This window comes from Diabrotica virgifera, chromosome 3 (assembly GCF_917563875.1).
Source record: "Diabrotica virgifera virgifera chromosome 3, PGI_DIABVI_V3a".
Lineage (NCBI taxonomy): Eukaryota > Metazoa > Arthropoda > Insecta > Coleoptera > Chrysomelidae > Diabrotica > Diabrotica virgifera.
In genome coordinates, this window is record NC_065445.1 from 178,007,349 (window position 1) to 178,024,881 (window position 17,533).

At 32.9% G+C, this 17,533-nt stretch overlaps 1 protein-coding gene across 1 annotated transcript; it reads left to right on the forward strand.

Moving 5' to 3' along the window:
• Positions 1–375: 375 nt before the first annotated feature.
• LOC126882232 (small integral membrane protein 8) lies at positions 376–12,204 on the forward strand. Its single transcript, XM_050647053.1, has 2 exons — positions 376–564; positions 11,958–12,204. The coding sequence occupies exons 1-2, from the start codon at positions 400–402 to the stop codon at positions 12,114–12,116; spliced, it is 324 nt and encodes a 107-aa protein (XP_050503010.1). The 5' UTR covers positions 376–399; the 3' UTR covers positions 12,117–12,204.
• Positions 12,205–17,533: the final 5,329 nt, after the last annotated feature.

Here is a 17,533-nt window from a genome sequence, read left to right on the forward strand (position 1 = left end):
ACGATTAGATATATTTAAATTTGGTAAATTATAACTCCACTCGACAGAGCACGACCACACAACTCAAAACATATTAAAATACAATGTTAAAAATTTTAACAATATTTAAAAACTTTAATATAATATATTATAGTATACATAGAAACGATTAATCGAATCAGTAGAAACGATTATATTTAAATTTGGTAAATTAAACTCCACACGACCACGCAACTTGAAACACAAGTACGCAAATACGGTTGCGTGAAGCGTGGCTCGAAATCGTGGAATTTACGAGACTCGCTCGAACTGTAGATCCTTGTGTTGATCTGTGCCTGTGCCATATCTGTGCTGTGGTCTTGTGTCTTCTTTAACTGTCATCAGTCATCGGTGTCCTTCATACTTCATCGTTCATAATTGATGAAAAAAATAGGGTTATGTTCTAAATTGTTGAATCTTTACATTTATTATTATTATTTAAATTCTAGTATGTCTGAAAAAAACCCAGCTCCTGGAGATGGCTTAAGATCTGTTAGAACAACCACATTATTCCGAGCAGTAAACTTTGAATTATATACAAAACCTGTAAGCATTCATGAAATATTCCAAGGAGTATTGTATCAGATTTTGATTTTATTTAATTCATAGTTAGTCTTAACTATTTCGTTTTTTAATACTTTCTACTTTTGGTTTACTTTTTTTTGTTTTGCTTTTAGTTTACTTATTTAGCTTGTCAATTCTGAAAATCCTAATAAGGAGAAACCAATAGCCAAATCTTGCTTGTAGGAAAATAAAATGGGTAATAAAATGTTACAAACATTTTATTACATTTGCAAATTTTAGATATAGTTTATTAAACAATTTTGACAGGTATCGAAACAAATAATTTTTTAGAAATACAATTTGTAGCCTATATAGAATTATATAGCAGTTGTAGATACTGCATGAAAACATTTTATGTATATTTTTATTTCTTGTTATATTTTGTCCTCCTGTCTAACTACTCAGAAAAAGGATAAAAGAGAAAATGTTGCTTTAAGACATGTGTGACAGACTCTTACGTACAGGCTACACTGCTTCATCGCTACCCACCTAACTTCATGCCAATTAATTTAGTCATTCGTCACTGTACAATGGCAATGCAACCATAGATATAATAACCAATAGATTAGGCCAGCTCTGAAAAAAGCGTAACGCAGAGCAGTTCAGGTCAGTGGTCTATCTATCTATCTCTCTCTACCAGCGCTTAGCTTTCTCTCTCTAGCATATGATGGCTGCCGCCTCTGTGTCACTGTCGTTCCATTACTCCCACATCTTGGTAGATACGCTCACACTCATACGACAGGCAAAGATAGCTAGATCACCGTACTTGATATTAGCGTTACACCCCAATGCATTGAGTGGCATATAACTAGCCTGGTCTATTGTTAACATGTCTCAAGGCAACTCATTTTAGTGTACAATGTTGCCGATTTTAGCACTTCCTTCATTGTGGTATATCTAATCGAACACTAAACAGTCTGTGTAATTTTATGTGGTAGATGCTATTTTTTTGAATTGCCAATTAGTAATCCATTTAATTAAAAATACCCTCTCAGCTCTGGTGACACATATGTGCTTTCAAATATGACTATAGATTAGTGTAGTGGATGGGGTGCAAAGCTGTCTCGCCTTCTTGTGGTGCACCCTGGGTAACGCTAAATGAGCAGCAACATCGAACCGCCAGACCATCATTCAGATCTCCTGGCGAACACATTGCAGTACAACCATGCAACAAACAAAAAACGGTTCTTGTCAGAATCATCTGACAATTGGACCAACAATCCGAGTATGCCAAATAAACATTGAAGGTATTAGCAGAAGCAAGAGCGAATACATCAGCAAGCTCCTTGCAAAACATAGCCACAGTTCAGGAAACACACACTGCTGATGACTTACAACTGAACAACCAAGGTCAAATTCCAGGATATAGATTGGTAGCCTCACTTAATCACCCACAATATGGAATTGCTACCTATTGTAGAACAGATATAAAAAATGTTAGCACCGTACATTCTTACTCATCTCAAGAACTCTTCATACTGGCAACCGTAATAGACAAGATAACAATAGTTAATATATATAAACCACCAAACGCAATATGGCCACCAGAAGTGCTTCCCTCATTCCTGCATCCATCAATATATACGGGAGACTTCAATAGTCATCACACTATATGGGGCTATAACCAGTGCAACCTCCAAGGCGAACAAGTGATTGAATGGGCGGAGCTCAAGCATCTTAGACTTCTGCACGATGCAAAACAGAAGCCTACCTTTTTTTCTGCTAGATGGCAAAAAGGCTACAACCCAGATCTTACATTTATATCCACCAAAGATGACTGCCATAAGAGAGAAGTTCTTGATCATTTCCCAAAATCGCAGCATAGGCTGGTGATAACAATTATGGGCATCACTATTCCCATTATAAACTCAATTCCTCTGCCTAGATGGAACTTTCGTAAGGCAAACTGGGATAAGTACCAAGCACAATTGGAGAAAGATATAAGATATATTGAGCCTAAGGTAGAAAACTACGAAAGATTCGCCAAACTTATAATTAGCTGTGCTAAAAAACATGTTCCACGTGGCCTAACCAAATCCTACATCCCATGCTGGACCGAAGAATGCAAAGACCTGTATGATCAATATGAGCAAACCAGAGACCCAGACCTAGGTGAACAACTTCTAGAGTCTCTAAATTCTACAAGAACTACCAGGTGGAGGGAAACTCTCGAAAACCTTAACTTCACACATAGTAGTCGCACTGCCTGGAACCTGCTCAGAAAACTGGACACAGGCCCTAATATCCCAACAACTAACTCTTCTGACTTGTGCTTACGACACGGTGTGGAAAGAAGGACTACTACTTAAATTGTACCAGATATGGTACCATGCCAATCATTTAATAAGCTAATAAATCAAATGCAGTGTGACATATTATTCCAAGTTAGCGTTAATAGGAAAACTAGTAAATACAGAAGTTTACAGAATGGGTTACCCCAAGGATCGGTTCTATCGCCGCTCCTGTTCAACATTTACACCTCAGACGCTCCCACTACAATCTCACGCAAATTTATTTATGCAGATGACATGGCTTTAGGCATACAAGAAAGAAACATCGAGAACGCCCAAGCTATCCTAGAAAGCGACCTAAATGCTATTAACACACATTTTAAAAAATGGGGCCTTCAGCCAAATCTCACAAAGACAGAAGTTACTGCCTTCCATCTAAATAACCGGGAAGTGAACTACAGACTAAACATAGAGAGCGAAGGGGTTACCCTAAAACATAACCCAAATCCAAAATATCTCGGTGTAATACTGGATCGTACTCTAACTTTCAAGGAACACTTACATAAAACTGCAGCTAAAGTAAAAACTCGCAATAATATCATTCACAAGCTTGCAAACACCTCTTGGGGAGCCAATGCAGACACAATCAGGACAAGCGCTCTTGCATTAGTCTATTCAACAGCCGAATATTTTGCTCCAGTCTGGCTAAACAGTCACCATACTAACGTCCTAGACGCACAACTAAATCAGACAATGAGGTATATTACGGGGACCATTAAAAGCACACCAACTCAGTGGCTTCCAGTTCTAAGCAATATTGCACCAACCAAAACACGATGGTTAGCTGCCCTTAAATCACAATACCAGAAATGTCAAACGAATCCCTCATTCCAATAAATACTGACATAGGTCAGTTAAACCAGGGCCAATTGTGGCTGAGATCTCGAAACCCGCCAACAAGAACAGCAAAAAATCTTCCAAACAATTTCACAATCGATGAGCATTGGATAAGCGAATGGAACGAAGAAGTGAACAATGCACACCTAATAGGAAATCCCAGTCAAACTCAACGGTTTCTCTCTTCCGCGCCGAGAATGGTGTAATCTGAACCGAATCAGGGCAGGTCATGGAGTGTGCAATAAATCACTTAATTAATGGGGCATCGCAGACAGCCTGCTATGTGACAAATGCAATGCTGCCGAACAAACAGTCCACCACATTACACAAGAATGTCCAGCCACACGATTCGAAGGAAGCTTAATCGAAATCCATGAACTAACTCCTGAGGCAATGGAATGGCTCCACGGTAGCAATATCCACCTTTAATGTTTCCATTTATATTCTTACAATTTATTGTATGTTTTAGCAATGTGTAAAGTTCATACGAATATATATTATATAGTGTAGTGAATGTGTGAGTGTGTCCATGGCACATAAGTATTCAAACAAAATTATTTCTGCTGGCACAGGAGCTGAGATTGGAATTATTAAAGCAGAGTTGAAAGGGTTAAACCTACATTATCCTGATTTGTGATAAAGTTATTGTAAAAGTTTATGACAAGATCATTTTTCACGCTAAAATAATTAGCAGGAACAAATTGCTATTTGCTACCAAGAGAGGTATTATAAAGAGCTCGAATAAAATTTCTCTTTTGCTTATTTGTCGTTCATCTTTATTACCAAAACGTTAGAGGACTCCGTACCAAATTAACTGATTTAAGTATTAATGTGTCAAACTGTGTCTACGATGTAATCATTTTTACAGAAACTTGACTTACTGCCGATTTCAATGATGCTGAACTTGGATTGACAAATTACAACATTTTCAGACAAGATCGTACACCTGAATCTAGCAAATTTGTAAGAGGAGGAGGAGTCTTAATAGCCACTAAGAAGAAATTTTCCGTAAAAATTATTCCGTCAGATTCCTCCATTGAGCAACTTTTTGTTCACTTGTGTGGTAAGTTTATCTTGGGAGCATTGTATATTCCACCAAAGTCTACACCTAACAAGTACCAAGTGCACTTCGATCAGCTTATTAGTATAGGTGAACAATATTCAAATTCTAAATTATACCTCTTTGGTGACTACAACCTGCCATCAGCTGATTGGGAACTTGAAGACTTTTGCTCATCGGCAACTGCTAAACCTAATACATCGTTTGCAGAAACGGAGGTGATTGGTGTTATCTCAAATATGTGTGCTCTTCATAATCTATTCCAATCAAATAACATTGTCAATTCTAGAGGCGCTATTTTAGACCTTGTTCTCTCATCAGAAGAGCTTGTGATAACCTCGGCAGTTGATATATTGATTCCTCCAGACTTATATCATCCTCCACTTGAAACTATCTTACAGCTACACTTTGATCAAAACACTACTGCAGGTGATGGTGAATACTACTATGATTTTCATAAAGCTAATCTTCCTTGCATTTATCAATACTTAGAAGCAATTGATTGGGACAGTCTTATAAGTGATAAAGAACTTTCCGAGATGATAGGTACTTTCTATGATATTCTTTACTGTGTGCTTAATATGTATGTTCCATTGAAAAAAGTTTGTACAAAGAAATTTCCTGGTTGGTATTCTAGTGAACTTACACAATTAATACGTGACAAAAAGACTGCCCATTTAATTTACAAGAGTAACAGGTCTCCTGAGAATTATGCGGGTTTTAGTCAACTTAGAGCTCAGTGCAAAATTTTATCAAAAAATTGTTATGCTAATTATATCATTCAACTGAGATTTTGATCCAAGCTAATCCAAAAATTTTTTGGAAATTTGTAAACAGTAAGAAAGAAAATAATAGTATGCCTGTCTCAATGTCACTCAACAATACACTAGCCTCTAATGGCAACGATATTGCAAATTTATTTGCTAGCCATTTCTCTTCAGTTTTTAGTAATAAAACTCTTAAGCATAATGACAATTTAATACAGTCTAAGGTCTGTGTATCTTCCTATATTATACCAATTTCAAAAATATACGAAAAACTTTCAACTCTTAATGTCAATAAAGGACCTGGGCCAGATGGTATTTCTCCCATTTTTCTTAAACGATTCTCTTTTATTCTGTCTCGGCCGCTTTATCATATTTTTAATAAATCCCTTCAGTTGGGGGAATTTCCTGACTTTTGGAAACTATCCTATGTCACTCCAATTTACAAAGCAGGTAATAAAGCTGACATAACGAATTATCTTCCTATTTCTATTCTCGGCACAATTCCCAAGGTATTTGAGAGTATTGTTACTGATTACCTTAATTATGACTGCTCTTGGATACTAAATTCTCAACAGTTCGGATTTTCTTGTGGTAAATCAGCAGAACTTAGTTTGTTGCTTTATGTTGATACCTTGTCTGAAGCTTTGGAGAGGGGGTTGCAGATTGATTCAGTGTATACTGACTTCTCCAAGGCTTTTGATAGGGTGAACCATGATCTTTTGTTACATAAGCTCAAATTATATGGCATAGAAGGTTCTGTGTTGAAGTGGTTGGGCAGTTACCTAACAAATAGAACACAGCAGGTTAGGGTTAATCATCATTACTCCAACACTTTTCTAGTAACCTCTGGTGTACCTCAGGGCTCTCATTTGGGTCCACTTTTGTTTAACCTGTATATTAACGACATCGTCACCTGCTTCTCTAACACTTCTGCTCTCTTATTCGCTGATGATCTTAAATGTTATCAAATCATTAATAATCAAGATGATGCAATATCATTGCAATCAGATTTAGATAATTTAGCCAACTGGTGTCTTGATAATGGGATGGATTTGAATGTCAACAAGTGTCACATTATCCGGTTTTGTCGGAATCATCATTTATCAGTATTTAATTATACCATAAATGATCAATTATTGGATACGGTAGACTCAGTTAAAGATTTAGGTGTTGTTCTTGATTCCTCTCTGAGCTTTAACCATCACATCAACAATATTACTCAAAGATCCATGAAAATGCTTGGCTTTGTTAAAAGGACAACTCGTGATTTCACGAACGTGTTCGCTATTAAAATGCTCTATTGTTCTTTAGTCAGGACGCACCTTGACTACTGTTCTCCAGTTTGGTCCCCACATTATTTACACCTCAAGAACAAACTTGATAGTGTTCAACATAATTTTCTTAGATATATTGGGTTCAAAAAACACATCAATTATAATTATACAGATATGGAACGATTTTTGAATATCTCTTCTCTGGATGTCCGTAGGAAGCGTAAAGATCTTACAGTATTGTTTAATATTATCAATGGCATATATTACTGCCCTGAACTCCTTGCTAAAATATTGTTGTTTGTTCCACCACGATCAACAAGACAAATTCAAACCTTTCATATTTCTTTTCATAGATATAATTACTCATATTTTACTTTTGTTCCTAGAACACTAAGACTTGCTAACTCCCTAGGTGACTTTTTACTTTTTGGTAACTCTGTTGATGTTTTTAAGAACCATTTAACCAAATTAAATATTTAGCAATGTCATAACCTTGTTATTTGTTAGTAATTAATGTTTTGTAATTATTTTACTTTGTCATGTCTTTTTAAATGTTTTGTACTCTCTCATTTTATTCTTATATATAACACTGTAATTATCAATATCTTATTAATGTATTACCGAATTGGGCTTGCCCGTATAAATAAATAAATTAAAAATTCAATAAATTGAGATCAGCATTTTATTTTTAAGATTCTGTAAATTCTAGATGTCTTGCACACAATAGTTTTGAGATATCTATAAAAATAGTTTATCGTACCCCCTCTTCTTATCCACCCTTGGAAAACTTTATTTAATAATTTTCTAGGTTGGCATTAAAGTTTGGTGGTAAACCATCCTAAAATGTGTATTTGTGTGTCCATTGGCCAGTAAATCTGCTCCATTTAGCCTTTTTTCAAACTTCTTATATAGGTACCATATTATATAGAGCATTTCAAGTTACGAATAGAACATTGAGGAGATAGGGCCATGTATTTCTAATGAATGATAGAAGAGTGGTGATGCCAAAACAAAGACAAGCAAGATTCAGGGTTGTATTTGTATTTTCCACAGACATGAAAGTTTTCCCTTCTCTTGGCACTGCCCCGAGTGCTTTAAATTTTTTTATATTAATAGCTTGTAAGTTGATAAAATTTAAATTTAAAAATTGTTTTGAAATATAATAATAATGCCGCAATAATTTGCCGCATATCAAAGTTTTTTTTTTTCTTATGGGGCACCCTATATTTTATTGTATTTTCTAATTGTTCGCAAGAAAATAAGGTATAGATTTATAAGGCTTCCCTATTATAGCTATAATAGCTATGTACAGAGAGTTATGTCAACTTTTCTTAAAATGTAAAGTTTTAAAAGAAGAACAAATTTAGTCTTTCATCTAAATATTGGTTGAATGTATTCCACGATTGATTAATAAACATTTATTTACAGGGTGTTCAAAATTTACAGTTTCATTAAGTACTGGATTATTCAATTTGTAATATGTGGCCAATTTTAAATAGAACACCATGTATATTAATTAATCGCAATCTCAATGAAACAATAGAAATCTCAATGAAACAATTTTTTTAAATTTCTTAAATTGAGGTTTTTGGATCCTTCTTGAAAACCTTCCACTTGTGTGATCAGAAATGTGGCTCCAATTGGACAGAGCTCCTGCTCATTTTCACGTGATGTTAGGAACTACCTCAACAGCAAATTTATAAATAAATGAATAGTTAAAGGCGATCCATATAATTGGCCACCTAGGTCATCAGAATTGACCACGATGGATTTTTTTAAATTGGTCATATGAAAAATATTGTATAAGCTCCACCACTTACTACTCCAGATAATATGAAATTAAGAATTTCGAACGCTTTTGCGTCTATAACACCAGCTATGGTAAATAATGTAAATGTAAGTAATCAGTAAATAAAAATCACAAATCGGTAGAATTATCGGCTGATCGCGCAAAAGATAAAGTGACAACCTTCCATAGAGGTATCAATGAACATCATGAATCAGCCAATGAACAAGCAGGATTGCTTATAAAGTGAAAGAAGAAGAAGACTAAGAAGAAAAAATATATTTTTGATACGTCGCAATTTATTGGAACACCTTATTTATTTCAAAATAATTTTAAAATGTAGCTTTTATCAACTTACAAACTAATAATTTAAAAAAAAAATCAAATTTTTTACTCTTTCTCTGTAATCTTCCGTCCCTTTAGTGGTGACTCAGCCTGTATACAAGGAAAAAATTTTATGAAAGTAATTGTTGTTATTATTTACATGGAAATAAAATTAAAGCTTTTTAGTCTTTTAGTTAGGTACATATTATCTAAAGCTTTCATAAACCTGTAATGTTAAACAGTAGTAAATTTTAACTTTTTTATCAGACCATAATAATTACATACCTATATCTGTCTATTAAAGAAACAAGTATTTATAATGCATTATTTTGTATTCAACTATACGTATCTGTTTATTAGTGAAATAAAGTTAACTACAACTACACAGTGCTGAATACGGCTCTGATTTGAATGAATCATATATCGACAGTCTAGTAGCAGCACATGCGCGAGAGTTTTGGCAACACTGATCTCCATAAGCCCAATGTTCTATTCTAAACGTGAAATAAAGTATAGAATTGTATCATATCCTCTTTTTAATCAGCTTGATTGATACTCTTTTACTTTCATTATTTGTTTAATTGATGTAGAGCATAGGTCTTTATGATTTTTGGCATTTAAATATTTTATTCATTCATTCATTAACTTTTTCAGGGTGGTACGTATTTGCCCTTACAGTGTCACACAGATGACAGTTTTTAGCCCGCCTTGTGGATGAACAGAACATATATCTGTCAGAATTAAAAAATTAAGGACTTATTTAGGTCTATGATCTGTGTGGCAGATTATCAAGTCACGATATATCTGCTAGTCATCTACCTGCTAGTTTCATTTTTAAACTTTGGCTGATTAATCATACACTGGTTTCAAGGGACTGATGAGTATAGTGGCAGATATATAGATCTGTAGTCCATTTGGCAATTTTTTTCTGTCAGATATATTGGTCAACCGTCCTGAAAGGATGAAGCATTGCAATCCCTAGGTGTTATAGGTAACACTTTGGCGTTCAAAATCCTATTCTTGGGTGAGGTGGATGGTCTATGTCATTTATGTTGTGTGTCTTTGCTGCTGTTGTGACTCTTTTCTATTTCTTCCTGTCCTTGCACTGAACTTTCAAAGTCTTTAACAATGCATTGTATTGTTCTTATATCTTCTTCTAAGCCTTCCTCTACCCCTGGGCCATAGTGGTGTCCAGTTAGTTATCCTTTTCAACCTATCTGACTGTGGGCGTCTCTGTATTTGTCCTATTCATTCTAAGCGAAGAGATTTTATGTATTTGACTATATTTTCTCCTTTTAATTCTTCAATTTCGGCATTTGTTGTCATTTTTCTTTCTCCCTCTCTTCTTTTGTTACATTGTGGTCCAGTATCATTCTCATTAACTCATTATTTTTCTTTTTAATTTCAGAAGGCTATCTTCCTCTTTCTTTTTAATTGTTATTTCCATCCCATATGTAACAACAGGTGTTATGTAGATTCATCTTTTTGCTCTTACTTAGATTCTTGCTACTCAGTGGATTTCTAATCATTCCTCTGTTTTTTTGCCTTTCATTCGTTCCTCTGTTCTCTCTTTTACGGTGTTCTAAGGTTGATTTCATGTAATCGAATGAACTATATTTCAATAAAGTCGTCCCAGAAACGTAACTCATAAATATTGGCAATATCATTTTAAAGTCTACTACTTTAAAATGTATAATATATCTCTGAATTGCAGTTATGAATGAGTCAGATCAAATTAAATTATTAAAAGAATTTTTTTACTAAGCAACAACATTTTTGTTTAATTTAGTAATATTTTGTATTTTGATAACGACGTCGTAAGTGGAAGTCGAAATGTCAATAAAATCATTTGTTAAGTTAAATTGTAGCTTATATCCCATTTAGAATAAATCAAATAAGATGAAATTTCACAAAAAATATTATTAGATAAGATCTGTACCAACACAGGTTAAACATTCTAATTTTAGTTGTGTCTATTTAGTAGTAGTATTTAGTATCTAAACAATGTGGGATTAAGCCACAAGTGATCGTAATGATAGTTACATTTTATAATTGTTTTGACATTTCAACTTCGACTCCCTCAACAACTGTAGGTTATAATAACAATTCCCTAATTTAAAACAATATTTTCCGGAGTAGAAAACGAAGCGTTAAAACAATAATTATAAACTGTAATTTTCATCGCACTCAATTGTCAATCCCATTTACAGTTGAGTCCATGGTTCTTTACACGTTCGTCATCGTTAACAACAAGTGCTGTTGCGATAACAGCAAGTTACAGGAAGTGGCTACTGCTCCGATGACGGATTATATTATAAAATTAGACGTTATCAAATAAATAGAATGTAAAATGATAGTTTTGCTTTAACATTTTTGTACAGAATTACAGCTACATTTGAAGTAGCTTACTAAATTATTTTAATATCATTAGTGATTAATAAATAAATAAACAATTTATAAAAAATATAATTCAGTTCAATAAAATATTCTCTTTTTGTGATTTCTTTCACTTTTTCAGAAACTTAAAACCATTCCTTAACTGTGTGAATAAGGTTAACTTTGTATATAAATGAATACCAAGCTAAAATACACTTACCATAAAATTTCAAACTCCAATATAAAATTAATTGTGACAACTGTTTGTGTAATATAAATAACTCTTAAATGCAAAACAGAACAAAAAAATGTAACAAACTGTACACACAAGTAAACAAACCAGAAATGTCACAAATTGTACTTAAAATCTGAAAACGTCCCCAAGCATCTTTTTGTACCTACCACCTCTTTTCGATGTACCGAGTCTAGAGCGTTTATACAGATAACACGTGTCTTTACTTAATATCAAGCGGTAGCTGGTTTGTCTTTAGTTTCATGCGTGGAAGACAACGTTGCTAGATAAAAGGTATGAGTTTTATCTCGCCAGGTATTAATGACGCACGGGTAAAGAACCATGGACTCAACTGTAAAGAATATTTAACTTAAACATGCCACAAGAAAACAGCTTCAGAACATATCTAAACTGTATTTTAATTTTAGAATGCTGTTATAATGGGAATAGGATTGGTGGCTATAGCAGGCTGTGCTGGATATATTGCATATATGAGGAGCAAATATGAAGGAATGGGATATTATGGAGCAGTAAAAGAAGATGGTACAGAACATTTTGAAAAAAAGTCATCAAAATGGGATTCTTGAAGTTGTTATAATAGCTATGCCTTGTATATTAAATTGTATATAGTCTAGATAATTTATTTAAGATTGTAAAATAAATTTCTTAATACTTTTTTTATTATTATGTCTTACTCTCTTCTTTCGTTCTCCTGTTTTCCCTACATAGTTCATTGAAATGTTACATTTAGGGTTGCATTTCTTGGAGAAGTCAATTTTATTTTTTTAATGTGTAGGGGGATTTAGTAGAAGCTTAAGTTCAAGTTTTTGGGGTCGCCGCCCTTGTCCCCCGGTCGCCATCTTGGAAAAAGGGGTGCAAAGGGCTTTCGCGCTGTATCTCCTAAACTAGCAATCCTACAGAAAATTTAATGACACATAAAATGTAGCAAATTAAATTTTCTACAATTTTATATCTATTACTTGTTATCGTCAAGTGACTAACAAAAAAGTTATAAACAAAAATAAGAGAAAATTTTGTAAGAAGTTTCCTTTTGGAGGTTATAACACAATAAATTCACAATAAAATAACATCATAGCGATTTTGTAGAGGATATTTCAATGAACAATTTTCACTATAAAATTGTTTAATTTTATTTATTAGGTATCTAGTTTTAGAGCGCTCCAAACGTGACCAGATTCTCGAATTCTCATAGGAATACAATAAAAATAATATTTTTCTATCCATATATTAGGCGAGCGGCATCAACCGTCACGCCGACCACGAAAATCAAATTTAAGGTGAATGACCAATTTTGGTCTATTTTTTATGTTTTCGAGGTCGCTGAATCCGAATATGAAGTTTATTTTTATTTAGAGGTGGTGGAACATGTTCAAAAATCAATTTTTATACAAAAAATCAATTTTGATGATTTTTCAAATTTACCTCGCTGTATCTTTGGTCGCTGTAAATATTTCCTTTTGAAAATTTTACTGTCATCTCTGAAGTATGTAGATAACAATGAAATTTGTCCAAAATGTTTAAACACATTACAAAAGGAGTTGTTAATTTTTAAACATTTGGTCATCATATTTCGTTAGTTTCATGTTTACTTAAAAAAGTTGAGTGACAAACTTTTTAGTTTATAATTTTAACCAACAGAACAATAAAATATATTTCATGAAGTTTTTTGGAAAATTTTAGGTCAAAATATACAATAGGAAAAAAGTTATGTTACTTCATAGACAAGCAGCACACCCCAAAAACGCTTAAATCTCGAGATCCTGACCACCGTGTGGTGAATGGCTAATTTTGATCATACGTTATAATTTTGATATCAAAAATAGTTTTTTTGGCTCTTCTTAAGAATTTTGCGGTTGCGTGTCATTCTTCTTCTGAACCGGCGAATTTGTCCTCAAACAACTTCTTGGGTCTTTTCTATATATGCTTAGGGTTATAAGTTTTATAGTGGGGAGAAAAGTCAAAAACAGATTAATAATAGCATAGGAATGTTAAAATCATAATAAATAGGGATGTTCACAAAAAAATAAAAAGTCATTTCAAACATGTAAAACGATTAAGAAACACCCTAGGAATAATTGTCCAAAATTTCAACAAAATTGAAAAAGCCTTTCTATAAAAAATCTTTATTAGAAATCTAGCATTATTTTAAATTTCAAGAACGCTTCTCTATTGGCCTGACGTCACTAGTTGCATACCCCAAGCGCGCGCCATTCTCATAGTGTTACTGTTTGACGTTTCAGGTCATTTTATTTTGTTCTCTTCTTGTTTTATCAGGGTTAAAGTGGAGTTTTATAGTGAATTTGCTTAGTTTAAAGTGGATAGACTGTTTGTAAGGACATATTTTGGGTTTTACAAAAATAAACAAATAAAATGGAAGAAGGTTTTCAGAAAGCCGATTCGTATAAACTACCGACTGTAGTGTAGATGTAACAATGGTGTATGATTTATTGGCATCTTGTAAAAAAATAAATCTACCACAGCTTTACTGAGTGTATATTCCATATAATTTTCCATGTCTTCTTTAAGCTAAACAAATAAATGCTTAATACTCCACAAAAAAAAAAATAGAGAAAGTTGTATGCATGCATTGTACGCATGCATATTGTATATATACATCGGCTGGTTATTACTTTACCTTGGTTAGGTGTATTAAAAATATTTTTATTCTTCTTCATGTGCCTTGTCCGTTGTGGACGTTGGCTATCATCATGGCAATTTTAATTTCATTTGAGGCGTTTCTGAATAACTCGATCGATTTTTGTCCAAATCATTGGCGTAAGTTTTTAAGTCATGAGTGTCTTTTTTTCCGGGTCCGCGTTTGCTCCCTATTTTACCTTGCGTTATCAGTTGGAGTATACGATATTTATCATGCCTCATGATATGACCGAAATATTGAAGATTTCGTTTCTTAATTGTAAAAGAGATTTTTTTGTTTTCCCATTCGACGCAATACCTGTACGTTGGTGTGGGTCGCCCAGAATATTTTGAGGATACGTGGGTACACCCACATCTCGAATGCCTCTAGCTTTTTCATTAATGTTTCCATTATTGTCCAGGCCTCTGCGCCATATAGCAAGACCGGAAATAATAACATTTTAGCAGCCGCATTTTTAGTGGGAGAGATATTATGTCGCAATGGGTGAAAATATTTCTCATGCATGTTGTTAAATGTTGCTATGTCCTTTTCAACTCTAGATCTTATTTCGGTTGTTTCGTATTTCGAGTTGACTACTGTTCCAAGGTAAAAAATATTTTTGAACTTGGGTATTATACATTTTCATTTCAACCAATCTTTTCACTAAATTATTAATGATTTTAATATAATATAAAGTCATACCTACATCCACATGTAGTTCTTTCAAGGTTTACTTTTACTGTATGTATTATTAGAATCCCGTTTTTAGGAATATCCCAGTTTAAGGAATACAAATTTGAGGTCCCGAAACTTTTTCATTTACTCTTTAAGGGGGTAGGTGCAAAATCTTGGTCCAATGCTATTTAAATTCATTTATTTTTTTCGAATCGTGAGAAAACTAATAATAAGTATTTTTGAAAAATGTTAATGCAGAAAGAAGAATTACATTATTACCAAGGGCCGAAAGTCTCTGGAAAACTTCTATAATGTTTATTTTATTAAGTTAGTTCTTTAAGTTATTTATTTTAAGTTCTAGCTGCAACAAACCATTTCTTTTTCTGTTTTAAATTGGCTGGAACGGTAATAAAAATCTTGTCAGAACTGTTTTTTGATGTATTTACACACCCAGGAACAAAACACCACTTATTTGGCTTTATTTTTAATAATTAAATACGTAAAAAACTGCGCACATTCAAATACACTTAGTAAATAAGTATACAAAACTAGTCGTCGATCAAAGACGTTACGACTGCTGACGTCACAGACCGTAGCCTCGCTGCAGGGTACCGTTTTTCTAGCCTCCAAGAAAATCAACATTATGAACTCATTTATTTTAAAAAATATACATTTTTAAACAGTTTTATGATTGTTACGTTTTTATATACCTTGTAATCTATTGAATTTAACTATATTTAAAAATTAGTGAACATCCCTATTGTATGAATAAAAAATATACAGAGAGAGGAATAAATTCAATATCTCAAATACTAATGGTTTTTTTGAAAAATGCTCAGAACCGTCGATTAGTATTTCAAATAGTCCTTTTTGACATACAATGATAATGTATACAGGGTGTCCCAATTTAGAGATATGATGTCATCGTCGATTTTCTTAAATGGCAACACTGTCAATTTTATAGCTATTTTGATAGGGTGTGTAAAGTTATGCATAACTGCAAAATATCAAATTTTTATTCTCTACCGTTTACAAGATAATAAAAAATAACAAAGTTATATCTGTAATTTGGAATAAATTCAATAATTCAAATACTAATTATTTTTTGAAAAATGCTCAGACCCGTCGATTAGTATTTCAAATTGTCATTTTTGACATACAATAAAAATGTATACGCAGGGAGTCCCAATTTAGAGATATGACGTCATCGTTGATTTTCTTAAATGGCAACACTGCCATTTTGATAGCTATTTTAATAGGGTGTGTAAAGTTATACATAACTGCAAAATTTGAAATTTTTATTCCCTACCATTTACAAGATAATAAAAAATAACGGTTATGAAAAACAAGTAATCGAATAATTGAATTTAATTATCAATTAAGCAAATGCTCATAATGTTGCCATTGACTATTTGACAATAATTAAGGGCAACATTATGAGCATTTGCTTAATTGAAATATTTAAATAATTCAATTATTATTTGATTACCTGTTTTTCATAATTTTGTTATTTTTTATTATCTTGTAAATGGAGGAAATACAAATTTGAAAATTTGCAGTTATGTATAACTTTACACACCCTATCAAAATAGCTATCAAAATGAGAGTGTTGCCATTTAAGAAAATCAATGATGACGTCATATCTCTAAATTGGGACACCCTGTATACATTATTATTGTATGTCAAAAATGACAATTTGAAATGTCTGAGCATTTAAAAAAAAACAATTAATTTTTGAATTATTAAATTTATTCCAAATTACAGACACAACTTTGTTATTTTTCATTATCTTGTAAATGGTAGAAAATAAAAATTTTATATTTAACAGTTATGTATAACTTTACACACACTATCAAAATTGCTATCAAAATGACAGTGTTGCCATTTAATAAAATCAACGATGACGTCATATCTCTAAATTGGGACACCCTGTATATATTATTATTGTATGACAAAAAGGACAATTTGAAATACTAATCGACGGGTCTGAGCATTTTTCAAAAAAACCATTAGTATTTGAGATATTGAATTTATTCCAAATTACAGACTCTCTGTATATATATAGATAGAAAAGTAAGCCTAACTTTTGTTATTGTAAATTGTATCCCTATGAACATTCGAGAATCTGGCCAAGTTTGGAGCGCTGTAAAACCTATATACATAAATAGAATTAAACAACTTTATAGTGCAAATTGTTCGCTGAAAAAGCCTCTACAAAATTGCTATAGTGTTATTTTATTTTAAAATGAACTGAAAAAAATTATAACCTAAAAAAGGAAACTTGTTAAAAAATTTTTACATATTTTTGTTTATATCTTTTTTGTTGGTCACTTGACGATAAAAAGTAATAGAAACACAATTGTAAAAAATTTAATTTGCTACATCTTATGTTTAATTAGATTTTCCGTAGGGTTGGTAGTTTACGAGATATAGCGCGAAGCCCTTTTGCACCCACATAACAATGATGTTCGCATCATGTTCTAAGCATATCCTACCAACATTCGTCGAAGTATATCCTTTTTAGTATATGCGTAGTACAAGCATAGCATGTACCATTAAAAACATTCTAAATTTCATGTTCTTTGCATGTGCCTCAAAGAATATTCTTGCACCGAATATACTGAGCACATTCGGGTACGTAGTATCTCGGAATGTTCGTAAAAGTTTATTCTT

Excerpts from the sequence above, each read along its gene's own strand:
- LOC126882232 (XM_050647053.1), top strand. The coding sequence starts at position 400 with ATGAAAAAAATAGGGTTATGTTCTAAATTGTTGAATCTTTACATTTAT. Across the intron at positions 565-11,957 it reads TTGAATTATATACAAAACCT|AATGCTGTTATAATGGGAAT; the intron begins GTAAGCATTCAT and ends TTTTAATTTTAG.